Source organism: Drosophila willistoni (assembly GCF_018902025.1).
Source record: "Drosophila willistoni isolate 14030-0811.24 chromosome 2R unlocalized genomic scaffold, UCI_dwil_1.1 Seg167, whole genome shotgun sequence".
In the NCBI taxonomy this organism is placed as follows: Eukaryota; Metazoa; Arthropoda; class Insecta; order Diptera; family Drosophilidae; genus Drosophila; species Drosophila willistoni.
This window is the reverse complement of record NW_025814050.1, coordinates 2,829,390-2,846,922: the sequence shown is the minus strand read 5'-3', so window position 1 is coordinate 2,846,922 and position 17,533 is coordinate 2,829,390. Positions and strand designations below refer to the sequence as shown.

At 35.6% G+C, this 17,533-nt stretch overlaps 3 protein-coding genes across 3 annotated transcripts; 1 reads left to right on the top strand and 2 right to left on the bottom strand.

Moving 5' to 3' along the window:
* Positions 1–49: 49 nt before the first annotated feature.
* LOC6644135 (ionotropic receptor 25a) lies at positions 50–4,272 on the bottom strand. Its single transcript, XM_002066569.4, has 11 exons — positions 4,263–4,272; positions 3,652–3,789; positions 3,279–3,428; positions 2,935–3,210; positions 2,695–2,876; positions 2,374–2,630; positions 2,196–2,310; positions 1,886–2,131; positions 1,233–1,825; positions 657–1,172; positions 50–588 (listed from the first exon to the last, which is right to left on the bottom strand). Exons 1-11 carry the CDS (start codon positions 4,270–4,272, stop codon positions 201–203), a joined length of 2,871 nt encoding a protein of 956 aa, XP_002066605.3. The 3' UTR covers positions 50–200.
* Positions 4,273–4,288: 16 nt separating this feature from the next.
* LOC6644134 (protein farnesyltransferase/geranylgeranyltransferase type-1 subunit alpha) lies at positions 4,289–5,676 on the top strand. Its single transcript, XM_002066568.4, has 3 exons — positions 4,289–4,550; positions 4,610–4,970; positions 5,036–5,676. Exons 1-3 carry the CDS (start codon positions 4,412–4,414, stop codon positions 5,562–5,564), a joined length of 1,029 nt encoding a protein of 342 aa, XP_002066604.1. The 5' UTR covers positions 4,289–4,411; the 3' UTR covers positions 5,565–5,676.
* A 2,970-nt stretch (positions 5,677–8,646) lies between these two features.
* Positions 8,647–15,842, bottom strand: LOC6644133. The gene is made up of 5 exons (XM_023176651.2): positions 15,816–15,842; positions 11,191–11,294; positions 10,321–10,437; positions 9,782–10,257; positions 8,647–9,722 (listed from the first exon to the last, which is right to left on the bottom strand). The coding sequence occupies exons 2-5, from the start codon at positions 11,290–11,292 to the stop codon at positions 9,302–9,304; spliced, it is 1,116 nt and encodes a 371-aa protein (XP_023032419.1). The 5' UTR covers positions 11,293–11,294; positions 15,816–15,842; the 3' UTR covers positions 8,647–9,301.
* Positions 15,843–17,533: the final 1,691 nt, after the last annotated feature.

Genomic DNA, 17,533 nt, shown 5'->3' with positions numbered 1-17,533 from the left:
GAAACGAAATATCAAAGAAGAAATCCCCGTACTTCCCAGAATAAAATATTATGTTTATAAATTTAATTAAATGTGCTTGAAATGTGATTTAATTAGCTTAATTCTCTAGACGTAGACATTTCACCGTTTGTGCGTTTTTGCTAAAAATTCATTTTGAAATTTTGTGTATTTTCTCCTTTGTAGGTCCTCTCTCTCTCTTTTTAGAAACGTGGCTTGAATGTAGCCGGATATTGATTGAAACGTGGACGCAAAGCTGCGTTAGACTTCTCAAATTTTTCACCAGAGTGCCCCAAGATGACACCGTCTTGTGGTAATTTGCCGTCCTTTAGGCGATCCGCCGCTTGGGCTTCGGTCACGTCGATTATACGTGGATTCTTGCGGTAGCGATACCACCAATACTCGAACACCAAAGTAACGCAGGCCATGCCAATGCCAACAAAAATGACAATAAAGACACCGCCAATATTTTGTATTGAGATGCCATCAGATTGGTCCTCGGGCTTATCGCATTGAGCCTGGGCCTCATCATTTTTCCACCATTTCTCCTTGAGCTTCTCCAGTTGTCGCTTATTGAGCAGAGTGAGAATGCTGAAATTGAAATAAAATTGAAATTCTAGATAAGAATGCGAACCGAGTGGTAATTCTTTGTTTCTTACGCATTGTTGAACTGATCCTTGAGATGTGAACCTTGTTGCACCGCTATGGCATATGGTTTTCTCGAGAATTCCTCTCCCACCACCTGAAGATCGCAATTGGTCAACTGCAAATATCGTATATCGGTGGCATCACCCAAAAAGGCAAATCCTGTGGCCGTGGTCGAATTTCGAACTCTCTCCACTGCCTCATCCAAATTGGCCGGCAGTTTGGCCTCCTGCATGGCTTGCCACATTTTGGTGTATTTATCACTCACAGGATAATCCCAGACAGCCAACTTGGAGCGCTCCAATGGGGTTAGGGAATCATTAAGGGATAAATCCTTCCAAATTTCATAGAACATTTGCTCTATATTTGCCATTCTTTCAAAGTATGTCATGGCCGAGGAGCCATTAAGAGGGGCATAAAGGATTTTATATTGCTTGGCAAGATCATCCAAACTCTCGACTGGCGTATCCAAACGGGAAACAGTTAAGAAGGCAGCCAAATTGGCAGTATACGAGGCGATTATAATGAAACTGTAATGAAACATCCATTCGTATATGATGAGTATACTTGGGTTCAAAATTTAAACTTACCCAAACAACCACCAGGTGGCCGCCACCAAACGTCCAGAGAGATTCTTGGGCGCTTCTCCACCACCCTGAGGAGTCAACGACGTCATACAAAACCATAAACATTCCTTTAAATTGAATTCCCTCTTCTCCTCATCATCCTTGTACTTTTCCCGATTATTTTGATAGCTGTACGGACTCCAACGGTCAAAGACCCACATCAGAAAACTCGTAAAGAAATATGCAGCCAAAATACAAAGCCAGACATTTGTCTCCAGCACCGTAAGGAATTTAAACAACGAACTTGGTGAACTTGGACGTAGCATCATTATGGTTATACCGACAAGATCGTAGTAGGGAACGGTGAAGTCGATGACAATCTCACGCTCGGCCATCACAGACATACTGCCCAGGCCAATGTCAGCTTGCTTGTCAATCAGTTTCTTCACAATGCCATTCCATTCGCCCTTCTCGTCCATATTACCAAATTTACCATCTTCGACCTCTTGTATGGTATAATCAAAGTGCACAATATTGGCAATTTCATCGATCAAATCAATGCAATAGCCCTTGTAACCCTTGGGAGCTGTCTCGTCCCGCATAATGAAAGGAGCTTGCTGTAGAAATGGAAACAATGGAATGGGTTTCGATAGCCAAGAATAATACGTTGTACGGACCACTACGGTATAGATGCGATAGACCGTATCGGCGGTTAGACTTTTCATCTGGTCTTCATCCTTGACAATTAGCGGGGAATCCAGGCCAGCTGTCCAGGTGCCAATTGATTTACTATTTACTGAGCTACCACCACGAATTTGTAAGACATTAATGTCCATTTCAAATTTCATGTAACTGAAACCATTGAAGGTTTGCCTCGGTTGCGTGACCAATTCAAAAGTGCCATAGGAAGTGGGTTCGCTAACCTGGGTAATCAATCAAACAATAATTGGTAACAGGTGGACATGTATGTGTGTATTAGTGGCATACCTGAGTAAAATACTGCCTGAGATCAAGAGTTCGTTCCGGGGTATTGCCACCTTGAAAGTCGTCACAGTTCAGATATTCCATATCCTTTGGCCAGGCCCCCGATTGAAGCATTTCTCTAAAAATAATAACAATTAAAAGTTGATGGGTTCAATTGAACAAAGTCGACGGATGCACTTACCTAATGGCTAAGAAACTGCGTAAAGCCAAATCGAAATAGAACGCCGATGCCAATTGTGGTTCTTCATTCAAATTAAATGTTGTACGTAGAAGACCCAAACGATCACGATATTGCGTATACGCCACCGGCTTCAAGTACATTATAGTGGCATTATCTCGCTGACTGCTGATCTCACCCTCACTTTGGGTTATAGCATGCCAGGCAAAGTTTCGCTCGAAATAGGCCGGTTTAACAGATTCCAAAACTAAACGTATCGACTGTAAAGTAAATTAATCCACACAATTAATCTCTCCCCTTTCTGTGAATTAGCATTCGACTTGCCAGCAAATTGCCCAATATAAAGAAATTATTAATATCCAAATTGCGCAATTTCTCAATTTGCTCCTCCCTCTCCCGTTTGCCATCCTTGGCTATGGCCGTGATGACATGACGAGTTTGTATATTCTGTAAAAGCGATTTATACTTGTGATCCATAACAAATGTCTCATCGTAGAGTATGGCAGCTATAGAAAACAAACAAGTTTAAGTCTTGCCATAACGAAAAAGGTGAAATTCTTTTACCATTGGTTATATTCAATCGTTTCACTATACTGCGAATGACTTCGGGTATGATGTCAGCTGGGGGCATTACTTGGAGCAAATACTTCTGTTTGGCCTCATCCAAATCACGCCATTGCCTCAGGTCACCATCCTGACCATAGGAGGCACTTATGGTGGGCAAACCCAAGGCTTGGGTGAAACTTTTCACCGTTTCCGAAGATACACCCGATTTGGTGGTATCAAATATAAGATGAGGTGTTTGTTTCTTCTCAATGCTAGCCGAATATTTATTACAGACTTTTTGAATTGAACAAGTCGATTAGAATATATACATGGATCTAAATATTCATTTTGAAAACACTCACTTGCTTCTAATAGAATTTTTGCATCGGTTTTATTCGCTTCGATCGATTCGACTTGAACGGAAAGTCCATAGCTTGGATTCTTTTTTAAATAGGTTAAAACCACTTCCACAGCTTTGGCAGCCGGTTCATTATCCACCTCATTGATAAAAACTGGTGGAGAAGGAGTTAAAGGATTTGTTGGTTTTTCTTTTCTATAGTTCGAACTTGTCAATTACGTGGCCCTGATGGTTAATGTTTGCTTAATCTAACATCAAGGTAATTTCAATATAATTAGTTTACTTAAGCTACACTTGAAGAAATTGAAACTGAAAAGCTCAATGATTTGACAAAAAAAAACAAAAGTTTGTAAATAAATGTTGGTCATGGCACTTACACACATTAATATTCTGACTAGTTTGGGCTTCTATCTCCCAATTTAACCCACTTAGCAGGAGTAACAACCAGAGTATCCATAAATGTTTTAAACTCTTTAAAAAATTGTCAAACATTATTAAGTGAAACACACATAAGTCTAGTCAGCGTATTTAATGTATTTTTGACCGCACTCGATGAACCACAAATGACAACTAATTCTGGAATGCAGTTATGGGAGGACATTCAACATTCGAAAATGTGTGGTCAGGACACTACATATGTGTGAAGGTATCCTTGGTGATAATCAATTTGCTGCGTGACCACCACACGATATCTTACTATCTGTTTATTGTTCGGGCCAACACTCTGGTCGCTAATTGGTAACACCCACCTTTCCCACCCTTCAAGAAAAAACGTATACATAATAATTAAAGCCGAAAATAAAATATATGTTCAAAATATAAATTATATTTAATTAAATATAATTGATCCATTTATATATTTTGTTAAGGTTAATAAATTTTTAAAAAATTTCAAATTTGGACAAAATTAGCGCCTTATTTGCAACAATAATGCCAATGTCAAATGGAAAAGTGCAACTCCAACTCGATAGTCGATAGTCACTCCCACTATTTGACATCATATTTTACACGCTATACACCGTATTTGACACGATACTTTACACATTTACCATTGTTGTTAAATTATTATCAAAAATTAAGTCATTCACCTGGGTTCTGCCCACCTGTAAAGTTGACAAGTTTAATCAAAAGTAAATCATGAGTGACAGCTCGGATGATGAATACTTTTGCACCGATTGGCTGCCTTACAGCGAACGGAAAGATTGGGAGGACATAAAGCCGCTGGAGCAGGATGACGGGCCCAATCCAGTGGTGTCCATTGCCTACAGTCAAAAGTGTGAGTAATTCGGTGGATGAGTCAAGACAAATAATGCTTTATTTTTCGCTGGATTGCAGTTCGGGATGTTTTTGACTACACACGTGCCATTATCGCCAAAGGGGAGAAGAGCAGGCGTGCCCTGGATCTGACCACTGATGCTCTGCGTCTAAATCCGGCCAACTACACTGTTTGGCAATACAGACGCGACATTCTCAGGGAAATCGAGGCTGATCTAAATGTGGAACTTGACTACCTGGGCGAAGTGATTGGTCAGAATGCCAAGAACTATCAGGTGTGGCATCATCGTCGGGTTATTGTGGAAATGTTGAATGATCCTAGCAATGAGCTGGAATTAACAAAAAATGCATTGGACAATGATGGCGATGCCAAGAACTATCACGCCTGGCAGCATCGACAGTGGGCCATTAAAACGTTTAAGTGAGTAGTAAATCTTGGTTAACCCAATACGATTTCATTGGCGTTTATAAATTCCTCCACCTTAGCCTTTACGACGACGAGTTACGCTATGTGGATCGTTTAATTTGCGAAGATCAGCGCAACAATTCGGCCTGGAATCAACGTTTCTTCGTTCTCAAGCATTTGGGCTTCACGCCGGAAGTCATTCAACGGGAACTAGTCTATACGATGAATCGGATACGCATCATCAAGAACAACGAAAGTGCCTGGAACTTTTTGGTAGGTGTCTTACGTCAAAGTGGTGGCGACGACCAGTATCAACTGAACAGTCATCCGGAGGTTGTTGAATTCAGTGAGGAGCTCTATAATGCCGGCAATCGGTCACCATATTTATTGGCCTTTCTCATTGATGTCTACCAGGAGCAAGCTTTGCATCAGAAAGCCAATAATGAGCAACTTGCTCGTAAAGTTTTCACCCTTTGCGATGACATGGCCACCAAACACGATGTCATTCGTCGCAAATATTGGCAATATGTGGCCAGTCATTTAAAATCCCAGTTGGATAAAGAGAAACAACAACAACAGCAGTATCAGGAGACCGAGAAGGGCCATTAGCCTGCACCATTTAATTACTTGTTGTTGTTTTAGAATTTAATTTACTTAACTACGTATTGTTTAGACCTTCCTTATATACACAAATAAAATTCATAAAAAATGCCTTACAAAACCCATACCCATGACAAAATGAAGGCCGAAACGTCTACGTTTCAACTGACTGTGTAGATATTCTGTTTATCTGGCATTGTCTGATATTTGTACACGTAAATTTCATTAACAACGTCAACTGGAGATAACTTTAGCGCAATATCTATGCTCTCTCACTGCGGGAAAAATGGTATCCCACTCGTTTCCCAATATTTGAACAACTTCAAAGAAAGCTCACAAAACTCGACTCATATGAAAAAACATTCATAAATTTTCTAGACTGCATTGGATATTATATACCCCTGACAGTTCCCGATGTACAAACCTCATTCTAATCTCAGTCGTAGCTAAAGACTTAATTTTTCAAACAGTTTTGTTTTAACATTATCTGAACAATAAACCAAAACCATAAATAATCGGCATTTGATTCAGATTGGAAGATGAGAAGATATAATGAGAAAGGTATAATTCAATACAATCGAAAATATTGAGTGATAAATTGTGGGAAAAATACAAATATATTAGAAATTTATTTTTAGATCTACACTTCTTTTACGATTTTAACGATGTCTAAAACATTGGTCGACATATTCACTTTCCGAAGTCTAAGTTTTGTTATTATCCAGAAAGGTAAATTCTTTAATTTTCTCGAATTTTCTCGACTGAACCTTTTCCAATTTACACCCACTTTTATTGCCAACTTTTTTTAAAGAGTAACTTAGACTAAACCTTAACTGACTTAGTAAACGCTAACAAACTTAACATAATTTAGAAAAGTCTTTAAAAAATTTAAAATTTTTGTAAAAGATATATGAAATTTCCGTTAATATAAGAAACAACGGCGGAAATGGTTGTGTTTCTTTCACATTAATATTAAAACAAAACAAAAAAAAAAACTAATATGAATATTTTGTACACGATTACAAATATGTGTAATTTTTTAACTTGATCAAAAATGTAACTTTTTCAACTTTGCTCCCTAGTTAGTTAATAAATTTAGGCTTAATATATGCATATCGTATATGAAGGGTAACCATCGAGTTTTCGAAGACCGATGCCTAAAGCTATAGTGGTCCGATCGGATCAAACTTGATCAATATGCTGCATAACATATGTATGCAGCATATACATTTACATTTCATTGTAAGTTTTTGTGTTTTATAGCTGAATGTTCATGTTTCGTGTATTTTAATGTATTTTTTTATTTCTTGAGTTGTGGAAGTTAGAGTAAGCTCACTTCGGTGTGCAACTTACCCAGTATTAGAAAAAGCTACAGTCCCCGCCCTTTTAGAGCGAAAAGTTCATTTATTGTTGATTCATTTACCAAATTGGTGGCTGAGAATAGGTAAAATAAAAAATATTCAAATTAAAAATGATCAAAAACTCTTAAGTTTCCAAATCTGTAACTTTTAACCGACATTTTCGAAAATGATATGTAATTTTAATGCTATTAAAAAATCTAATTAAATTTGTAATGTATGAAGTCATCTTCTCAAGCAAGTACAAAAATGCCAAAGATCAGCAAAGTATTCAAATAAACCTTAATTACATCAAGCTCTATCTTAGTCAATTTAGTCTGTCATTTCAAGTTAGAATTGCTTTTAGTCTGTATTAAAATATCTTTCAATATCGAAGTAATCATCATGCAATTTTAAGAATGCGATTAAACTTAACAATTCGGTTAGAAATTGGCAAAAAACAGATTCACCATAAAAATTCTTTAAAAAATAAAACAATTGTCCTTGGTAGTTTAATTAAGTTGGCTATTCTCATTCTCTCCCTAACTATCACATTGAAAAGTGATCTTCCAATTTGCCCTAGTGCCAATTTAGCTTGGTCCGGCCCTGAGAAACCATTATCTTAACCATTGCATGTTATTGCAACAATTAAATTTTCTACTTACAATGAAAATTCATTTTCCAATGGAAAATGTTATTTAAGTTGCTTTCTTGTTTGTTGTATTTATTTAAATTTTGTTTTGGTTTTTTTTGTATTTATTTTTTGTTTCAGTATGTGTTTTTTTTCGTTTTTTTTTTAGTAGTCTGAGTACATACATTATAGCAGTTTGTAATATATAACTTTTTATTAAATTTGATTTTCTTGCATATTTGTTTTTTTTTTTGTTTTGGTTTTGTTTTCGTTTTCGGTTTGGAGTTGTGGATTTTTGTTTGTTATTTGTCAGAATAATCAGAATGAAAACTTTTGGAAATAGGCAATTAAAGGTTACATCATTTGTCGCTATCTTTGACCCAAATCACCCATTATAATGTACTTAAAAGTGAAGCAGAAGACATCTTTGGCGTGAGTGTGTGTGGTTTTCTTTTTTTTTTTAGATATATTTTGTTAAATAGGAGCAAAATCATTTTGAGTACTCAAATTTGCATAGTTTCAAGTTTTCATTGAATAAAAGTTTCGTTATAATAAAAATATATAGATGTATATATATATATATATATATGTGTGTGTATATATATTTCTTTAGCATTTCGCTTAATTCATTCATTCGTATTTTTTGTTTTTTGGGTTTTTCTATAAATTTGAAAAAAGCCTATAAGTCCAAAATATGTAAGCAGTTTCAAAATTAAAGGGCCAAGTAGGAAATTAGTTTTCAAATAAAAAGGTTCAATAGATTTTTCTCAAGTAGTTACAAATGTAAGATTAGAGTAAAAAGAAGGCCCATTTAAAACAAAAACAAACATAAAATTTTTTGTTTCATATTTGTTGATAAGGAAATTATTTAAGTAAGTATTTTAAGTACTTATGCATGTAAAGAGGTTCGTTTTCTCTGTGTTTTTGTATGTGTGTGTGTTTAGTAGAGTGTGTTAGTTCGTTTAACAATTTGATATATAGAGTTTATAATATATATATATATATAATAGTTTTTAATAAATTTATATGCTCCTTTTTTTTTGCCTTGACTTGAGTTTTCCTTTCTTTTTGTTTTTTTTTTTAAGTGTTGGTTTCTCAGTTGTTTTCTTTGTTTTGTAAAAGCATTTTTAGCAAAAAATTAAAAATTCTCATTTTTTTCTCATTTTTATGTTTTGTTATTTAAAAATTTAACTTCAGCGTGTTATTATTAATATTTTTTATTATTGTAGAGTTTGTTTTTGTTTTTCTCTTTGTTTTTCACAAATTTATAATCAATACCCCCATATAAAATAAATCCTTTCGTTATACCATTTTGTTTTTTGTCCTATTTTCACGCTGAGTTTTTTGTGTTTGTTTTTTTTTTGTTTTTGTCCTTATTTTGTCTTTTTGATGTATGAGGAAGCTTTATATACCATTTATAAATATACTTCGTACATAATTGTTAAAAAATTCAACACCTTCTTCTTTTATACAAGTCACTGATAGAAATAACTATTAAAATAAGTATATAGAAACTTTTTCACATACACTTGAAAAACTAAGGCCAAGAATAGAAATTGTCGGTTTTGGATATAGTTTAGATCAAGATATTGGAATCGAAAATAATGGATTCTTGGTAAAGCAGACAGTTAAAACAGATTTTCAAGACTACTTTTTGGATCATAATAATTGTTTCTATACTTTTAGTTTCTATATACTTATTTGATAGTTATTTTATCACGTTCCATCTTCAATCTCATTAAATCTCTCTGGTGTGAGTGAGGGGTAGGAGGCCGTTTTTATTTATCCTCCCCCTCGCCGCCAATACCCTCATCGGTTGTTGTCTTGCGCTCTCTGGCCTCTTCGTTGCTGATATCACATTTCTCAGCCAACATATCCTCGATGCCCTCATCCACGGTTTGACTCTCGCCAGGCAGATGCTTGGAACGACTGGATCGACTTACATCACTAACAACAACACACTCGCCCTGAGGTAGTGGCGGAAACTTGGCATAGGATGTATTACTGATGGTACCCACAGTGCTATCCTCATAGCAATCGGGTGTCATCCGGACGCGGCATGTTTCAAACGCCTTTTCATAACCGAGTTTTGTATAGAGATTTCTGGAAGCATCGTTCTGTGGACGTATCACAACGAAGGGTGTATAGCCTCGCTCGATAACTAGCTGAGTCAAATATTTAGCCAGACGAATGCCATAACTGCAATGCATAAAGAAAGGTTACTCAAGATTCGTTTTTAAAAACCGAAAAGGACTCACCCCATGCGTCGATAATCTGGACGTGTTTGCATTGAAAACATGGCGCCATAATATGAATGGACCATCCATGCGCATAACTCATTGTTATCCTTACGGAATATACCCAAACCAGGTAGAACCCTTACGAGTATATCAAATAGTTTGACGCATTCAATTTCATTGGCAGGATATAGATCGTGTATGCCCTGCACATTGTCCAGGGTCAGTGGACGCATTTCCGCATCATCCGTCAACGGTTCCAGCTCCAGTTCCGTATTCAATTTGTTGCACACATAAATATCACCACTGAGTCGCTCCATCAAACCGATTTTCGAATAGAAATCATCCAGGCGATTCATAATAGCGATGTGGGTAAAATTCAGGTACAAAGGCTTCTGCCAATCGATAAGTACATCTTCGGTGCGCATCAGATCGACATGCTCGATTTGTGCGGATGGACAAAATATGCCAAATGTCTGGTATATATTGTTGTGGGGCTGCAAAGGTCCAAACAATTCAATAGCAATTAAGTTTTATCATCGACTTAGTGGAAAACTCACCGTAAGCGTGCATCCTGGAAAATGGAGAATTATCGGTTTTTCGGGCCAATCTTTAGCAACATAAAAATGAAAATCCCAAATACGATCATTCAGGTACGTTTTAATGGTTTGATGAAACTGTAAGAAAAAGATTTTTAAATTACTTTCTCTACCTTTCACTAAGGGGATCAAGGACGATGACAATGAACCACTAACTGGCAGGAATAAAGAATGATAGATGCAAGAGGAAGTAACTCAGTAGGAACTTTACCCTACTAAAGAACTGTTTAAGGCTCAAAAGGATTGGTCAAGCAGCCAAGTTTAAACATTCTTTTTATGAACAAGTGTGTCAAACAATATTTTAAATATTCATTTTGTTTATTTTCTTTCTTTTCGGTTTCGTGTGAATGGAAATTTATTATAGTCTATCACAAAAGTATACGCCCAACTCACGTGCTCAGTTAAATTGCTTCAGAGCTGTTCAGTGGGTGTTGCCACGCCCCTAAAAATCGAAACTTTAACCAACTTCCATAAAAATAACGGCTGGCCAAATCCTCGAAGCTAAATTCAAGTCGAATGTATGTAGGAAAAGGAAAAATTACCCAAGCACGTGATATGGCAGAGCAACAAGAAGGGCAGCACGGACAACCGGGGTGTAAGGGCATTAAAAATTGAAATAAGAGCAGCGTAAATAGTGGAAACAGGTCAACAAAATGTAAAAAAAAGAAAAACGAAACAGAAAACAAAACAAAAAAACTGCGAGACGGAGTAGATTGCATGACTTTAGCCTCCAACTACTTCTGAGGTAATTGCTGGGCGTGTTGTTGTTGTTGTTGTTGGTGTTTGACTGCTAGTTAGTATATCAAGTCGCAGCATATTTGATGTACATACCTTTAATGATTCCGGCAGATAGCGTTCTAAAGTTACCAAAATTTCTGGAAGCTCTGATTCATGCACCAAACGAAAGTGTTTACCTTCAGGAATGATTTCCATTTCTGTAAAAGAGAATAGAGAATAACAACAACACATTTTAAAGACTAAACAAAAATTTGTTGTACAAATTAATATGTATTAATGCCCGGCCATAATTTCCACTTCGACAAATAATCTGAAATGGCCTCTCGACATAATGGCACCCAACCGCCATCAAGGCCTCACGTTTTGGCCTCTTTCAAGGCCAAAAGCTCAACAAAGTACAAAGTGAAATGGAAATGTCATGAAGGTAAATTCGAAACCGGCAAAGGATGAGCAGGACATAGATGATAATGATGATGAAGATGATGATGGTGAGGATGATAATGTTCTTGATGATGATGTTGTGTCATTTTGCGTAACAGCACATCAGTCTGACAAGTATTCGTACATATTATTGACTCGTCTATGTCTCGGTTACCAAGCACTTGTGTTGTGCTTGACAGGGCGGGGAGGAGAAGGATACATACATATATACGAGTACATTTCCGTTATTGAGCCACATTAGCTGCCTCTAGACGTAATAAGTAAATGTGCCTCATAATGAGTTTATTCCGATTGACGTCTCTGAGGGTGTAAATTGCTTATCAATTCATTTTCAAGCCAATTTAAGTTTTAAAATTTACAAAATCGTTTGCTTTTAAGCGATAGGAAATTAACCACGGAACTAAAACAATAAACGAAACTTGGTTGAATAAGTTATGTCTATGAAAAGTTTATGACTTGCTCCTTTGTATTTATAATTCCATCAATATTACATAGAACTTACAATTCTATGTAATTTTCTTTTTTCTTTTGGCATTTTATTCAATTTTCTCTTCTGTGTGTTATATCTTTATTACCCTCAAGATGTTTTGTTGGTTATGGGAACTGTTTTCTTCCTGCCAAGCATTTATGTAATAGTTTTCGAAGCAAATTAGTTTTCTACTCCTTAAATTTAGTGATACTTTTATAACATTAAAACTAAAACAACTTTTTTGCCTATCTTAATGTTTAATTTACTTGTACATATATGTGTGAAAATCTCCCGAGTTATCCACCACTTAAAAAAGTTTTATGGATTTTTTGCTCAAAAGTACCTAGTTCGAGTCTTTGAAAACTGTTAAAAATGAAATTTTTCTTTATTCATATGAATCGAAATAGGTACTTTTGAGTTTAAAAAAAGTTTTTTTATGTGGCTCATTTGGGAGATTTTCACACATAATACATATTATTCACCTCAAATCCTTTTATAGACTTTGATATTCCTAACATTGTTTTTTGTAAAATGAATGGAAGACAATGAGGTAAAGAAAACCGTAATACAGTGCAAATCTTTTTTTGCCTTCTGTCATTATCTTCCATCTCTATTTTTGTCCGGCAAAATTGTCGTTTTAACCAGATCTTAAGAAGAATAATGATTCTCTTGTAATATAACCGTCATAAAGGGGTAAATTTTAGTAAGTGTTTCATAAATAATTCATGACTAAACGTTAAATTATTATCCTTTTGTTTTCAACTTTCTTATATGTACATTTAAAAGTTGAAAAAAGTGTAGCACACATTTTGGCGCATTTTAGCTTAACCAATTTAGCATCAGATTCCATCGATTTCTAGTCTGCAATTACTCATCACATTTTTTCAATGGTTTTATTGACTCCTTTTTTCGAGGTTTTTCGTCTATTTTGCTGTTGCTGTTGTTGTTGTTGTTGTTGTTGTTGCTGATTGATTGCTTACATCGATTGTGTTTGACTGATTGACTTATGAATCAGATATCATTTGTTATCCTTCGGTCAAAGCTGTCGATGTAAGGATTACTATGTATGACTGTTTATGGCTGTTATTTGTGTCGACAACAACAACAACAACGTAATGGTTTAGCTAGAATTAGTTAGTCATAAGCAATAGCGTACACTAAGCAAATTGGTGGATGGTAATTTAATACAAGAATAGAAGCGGAACAAAAAATGCAAAGGTCAAATTCATTGAAACTATTTAATAACAATTATTAAGCGGAAATGAATATTGCATTTCCCTACGGAAACGCAGACACTAGATATTTGTTTTTTTGATGTTTCTATTTTCTTTTTGTACAGTGTACGTAAAGAGTAGAAACATTTCGCACTAGGTAGACAAAATCAATATACCTTGCATGATGAAAACTAATGCAACTGGAGGTTAGATGAGGCAAAAGTTAACGGGCCACATGCTCATATTACCATTTTGTTTACTTTAGGGATAAAAATACCATTGACATTTCATGGCGTCGGAGACGGCGGCTGCCTCGATGGTGACGGCAACTTGTCCCACACCACCCCCTGGGGAGGCTCGAGGTGTTAGACTTGTCACAGCCTTTAGGTGCCGACAGATGCTAGACCGAGTGCTCAGCCATTCCCATTCTCATTCCCATTCCCTTTCCTACCTGTGGCGTGCTATTGCGAATGTCGTTTCTGCTGTCGCACTTGTCGGTTAATTTATTTTCTCTTTCTCCTGTTTTCTCTGCTTTCTTTTTTGGCCTAATTATGGCTAAATCTGTAGATATGCCCATGATGCGTTAATTTCTACATACACTAAATCACTGGGAGGTAACATAAAATTTCAAAATTCTCAGAAATTAAATGGAGAATGCATTTTTCTGGCCCACAAATCAAAATTCCTTAAAGTTGAAACAGAAAAGGACAACAAAACAAAGAAGACGCTTGATAAACATTGCTTTCATTCGGTGACCTTTTTAATATGTACATATATGTAAATTTTGATATTCTGGCTTGAGGTCGAAAGAAAAAAGAAAAAAGAGTTTTGCCTTGTTTTCCTTTATATTTTGGCTATTCTCTGGTAAAGTTTTCCAGGACGAAATTATACAGAGAACGATAAACACTATGTCAAATGCAAAATATTTAAGAGTGTTTCGTTCAATTCACAAATTTAAAACATGACTCGTTTTTGGAATTTCAAATTTTTTTTTCTCTAAACTTAAATGAGTAAAGTCAGTTGTATGTTCTTTTAAAAACTGAATGACTTGTTTGGGTCTTTGAATGTGTTCTTCTAGTGCAAGTCTTTTATTACTCGTCAGAATATCTTGGGCTTAGATTGAGAGCTTAAAATGCATTTACCATATAACTTGGACTTAGATTAAATAGATTACTACGTGTTTTATTTCTGCCGCACCATTTTGATGGTTCAATTGTTGCTTATATGTGAGAGGGGTATAACTTTACCTTTAAATTTCAAGAAGAAACTTTGTTTTAAAGAAAATTATATAGATTCGTTTTAATTTGCAATTAATGAACTGCTTTTTACCACACCTTTAACGAAAGTGTCTAAATTAATGTAAATATTTTCATATATTTTCTATAACTTTAAACTCTAAGCCTCCTCAGTTTTTAATTGATTGTCATTCATTTTAAAATTGAAACAGAAAAGGAAAGACAGAAAATTATTGAAACAAAGTAGCCTTTTTAAGCTAAAAGTTTCCCAAATGACTAAAAAATAAGATAATTAAAAAATTAAGTAAGTAAGTCGTCTCGCCGACTTAGGTATACTATACACCAGTAAAGCAAATATTTGAAATTTATTAAACAAATGCATTTTCACATACTTTTTTCAAGCATATCTTAGTATCTCGCTCACTCAAGCATACGAGCACCCTAGCGCCCCCACCAGCCAACGGCCAACTCCGTTTTTTCTTATGGAAAAACGTTTATATGCATAACTCGACTGTTTTTTGTCTGATTTTGATTTAATTTGGTATTTTGCTGGATATTAGTATCAAATTTAAGTGTGCCTAATTTTATAGTATAAGGTAGAAAAATACAGAAAAATACGGAAAAATACTACATGAGTCTACATACCAAATTTGGTGGCTCTAGATCTTATAGTCTCCGAGATCTAGGTGTTCATACGGACAGACGGACGGACAGACGGACGGACAGGCGGACGGACAGACGGACAAGGCTGTTGATCCTGATCAAGAATATATATACTTTATGGGGTGGGAGAAGCTTACCATTTCCATTTCACCCTAAGGGTATATGGTATAAAAAGGTTATTATTTACAACTTAAAAAATTTTCTTAAGTATTAAAGGGTTAAATTGCAATATCAACTTAAAAGCAGATTTGTCTAGTAATTTTATCCCATCTTTGTAGAATTTAATTTCAGTTTGTTGTCATAAGTTTATAGATTATAAATAAAAGTGGCTACACTATTCGCTCTAGAGTCTAAATAAAATTTTTATTAGAGGCCCTTGATATACATACATATAGATATGCTCTTGATTTCCCATTCAGACTAATTGACATGCACAAGTGCATATGTTCGTACATATTCACATAGATATAAATATATGTATGTATAAATGTATATAAGTTTATATATTCTCTCATTGATACATACAAAAGGTAAATGATAAACGAAGAATTTCCGACAGATTTTCAATAGATTTTTTTTTGTCTTGTAATTAAAGAAAAAATAATATTTGAGTAAAGAGGAAGAAAATCAGCCCAAACTATATTTAAAATAATAGTGTAAAATGTATTCTCAATTAACATATTTGCGAGGACTTACAAAAAATATTAATTCCGTTGACCTTGCGTGAATTTGTTGCTGTTGTTGCTTTTGTTGTTGTTGTTGCTGCTGTTGCTGTTGTTGCTGTTGTTGTTGTTGTTGCTGCTGCTGGTGCGGTGCTGCGGTTAGGCTTTTATCCTCGTGACAACAAAGGATTTGCGTGAGTTTATATATATTTATTATAATTTATTTGATTTTGTTTTTCTTTAATTTATTAAATAAATTTTATTGAAAAAGTGTAGTATGAAAATAATTTGTTGTTTTTTGTTTTTTATTTTTTTTGTTATTTGGTTTACTTAATTTGTTATAATTTTTGAATCACAGATGCCTTTTTTAAATAATTTTTTTTGTTTTTTTTTTAATATAAAATTGTTGAGTGAAGTTTTCTTTGCATATTATATTATCCTTTATGTTTATCCTTTTCGCTTACGTTCTCTTACTTGATTTGTTGTCCTCTTTTGTCCCCCGTTTGGTTAGGCCTTTGCTTGTGAATGTGGAGATGTCGGCAGGCTGCTGAGAGACCCACAAAAATGAATGTTTCGGTGCCTCTTCGAGAGATTTCGACCCTCAAGTTGATGGAGTAAATGTATGTGACTTCGACTTGGACCCTTTTTATTTTGCTGCTGCACTTCTTTTGCTTGGCTAAGTTTTATTTTCGTTTGTTTGCTATTTGGATTTTTCTGTTTTTTTTTTTTGTTTATGGGTTAATTTTACTCTACGTAGCCCCCGTTGCACCTCCACACAGACAGGCCTAACCAGGCGGTAGGGCCAAAAGCCGATTTCGGATTTTCGTTTTCTTCTGTTGTTGTATTTCCTTGGCGATTTTCAGTCACAAGGTGCAAGTGCTACAACAACGACAACAACAGCAAGGGGCATGAGATGCTAGTCCAGCATGGCGTCCAGAATCGAAGGCTTGAGTCGAGACGAGTCTGGAAGTGTTTGGTGGCAGGCGATTTCTGTATTTCGTTTCCTCGTGAAGTTTTTGCGGTTTCTTTGTAATATACAAAGTTAAGCAAAATGATGAAATAATTGATTTTTCTTTTTGGTTTTGGCCTGGTTCTTCTCCTGCGACTTCTTAATGGCTTCTGTGTAGCCTGTACATATGTTTTCTGGCTGTTTTAGTTTTGGTCCTGTCTGGGTGGCAAGGCCCAAGGACGAATCGCAAGCACACTCACACACAGACACAAACAATCACGCGCGGCAGAAACGCTTGCAACAGCAATAAAATCCAAATGAATTTTATTGTTCAATTTTTTGTTGTTTTCCTCTTCTTTTTCTCTTCTGTTGGTTTGCTGTCTCTTGCTGCGGTTAGATACAAAATTAATTTATTTTTTGTGTTCACCAAAAAATCCGAACTAAACTGACTGACTGACGACAACGAACTGAATTCAGTTTTCTGAATTGTGTGAATAATCCACAAGGAGCAGCAGCAGCGGCAGCAGCAGCAGCAGCAGATGTTGCCACACGTTTCTGGTCGCTGTTGCTGTCTTGCCTATTGCAAATTTTGAGCGGCGCGCGGCAAACTGCAACGTGGCATCATCATCATCAAATAGTAGGGGTTTTTCTTTGTTGTTGCTGTTGTTGTTGTTGTCATTGCCACTCCATTGCTCTCTCATTGTTCTCTCTTAGGACTTTTCTCTCTTCTGCACTTAAAGAAATTAAATGCTATAAAGTTAACACTAATAAGGCTTTTTAAGGATTCTCTCTGTGGTTTCAAA

Excerpts from the sequence above, each read along its gene's own strand:
- LOC6644135 (XM_002066569.4), bottom strand. Across the intron at positions 3,429-3,651 it reads TAGTCAGAATATTAATGTGT|TTTTTATCAATGAGGTGGAT; the intron begins GTAAGTGCCATG and ends CTTCTCCACCAG. Across the intron at positions 1,826-1,885 it reads ATCGCATCTATACCGTAGTG|CAAGCTCCTTTCATTATGCG; the intron begins GTCCGTACAACG and ends CCATTTCTACAG.
- LOC6644134 (XM_002066568.4), top strand. The coding sequence starts at position 4,412 with ATGAGTGACAGCTCGGATGATGAATACTTTTGCACCGATTGGCTGCCT. Across the intron at positions 4,551-4,609 it reads CATTGCCTACAGTCAAAAGT|TTCGGGATGTTTTTGACTAC; the intron begins GTGAGTAATTCG and ends GCTGGATTGCAG. Across the intron at positions 4,971-5,035 it reads TGGGCCATTAAAACGTTTAA|CCTTTACGACGACGAGTTAC; the intron begins GTGAGTAGTAAA and ends CCTCCACCTTAG.
- LOC6644133 (XM_023176651.2), bottom strand. The coding sequence starts at position 11,292 with ATGGAAATCATTCCTGAAGGTAAACACTTTCGTTTGGTGCATGAATCA. Across the intron at positions 10,438-11,190 it reads ATCTGCCGGAATCATTAAAG|TTTCATCAAACCATTAAAAC; the intron begins GTATGTACATCA and ends TTTTTCTTACAG. Across the intron at positions 10,258-10,320 it reads TTCCAGGATGCACGCTTACG|CCCCACAACAATATATACCA; the intron begins GTGAGTTTTCCA and ends GGACCTTTGCAG.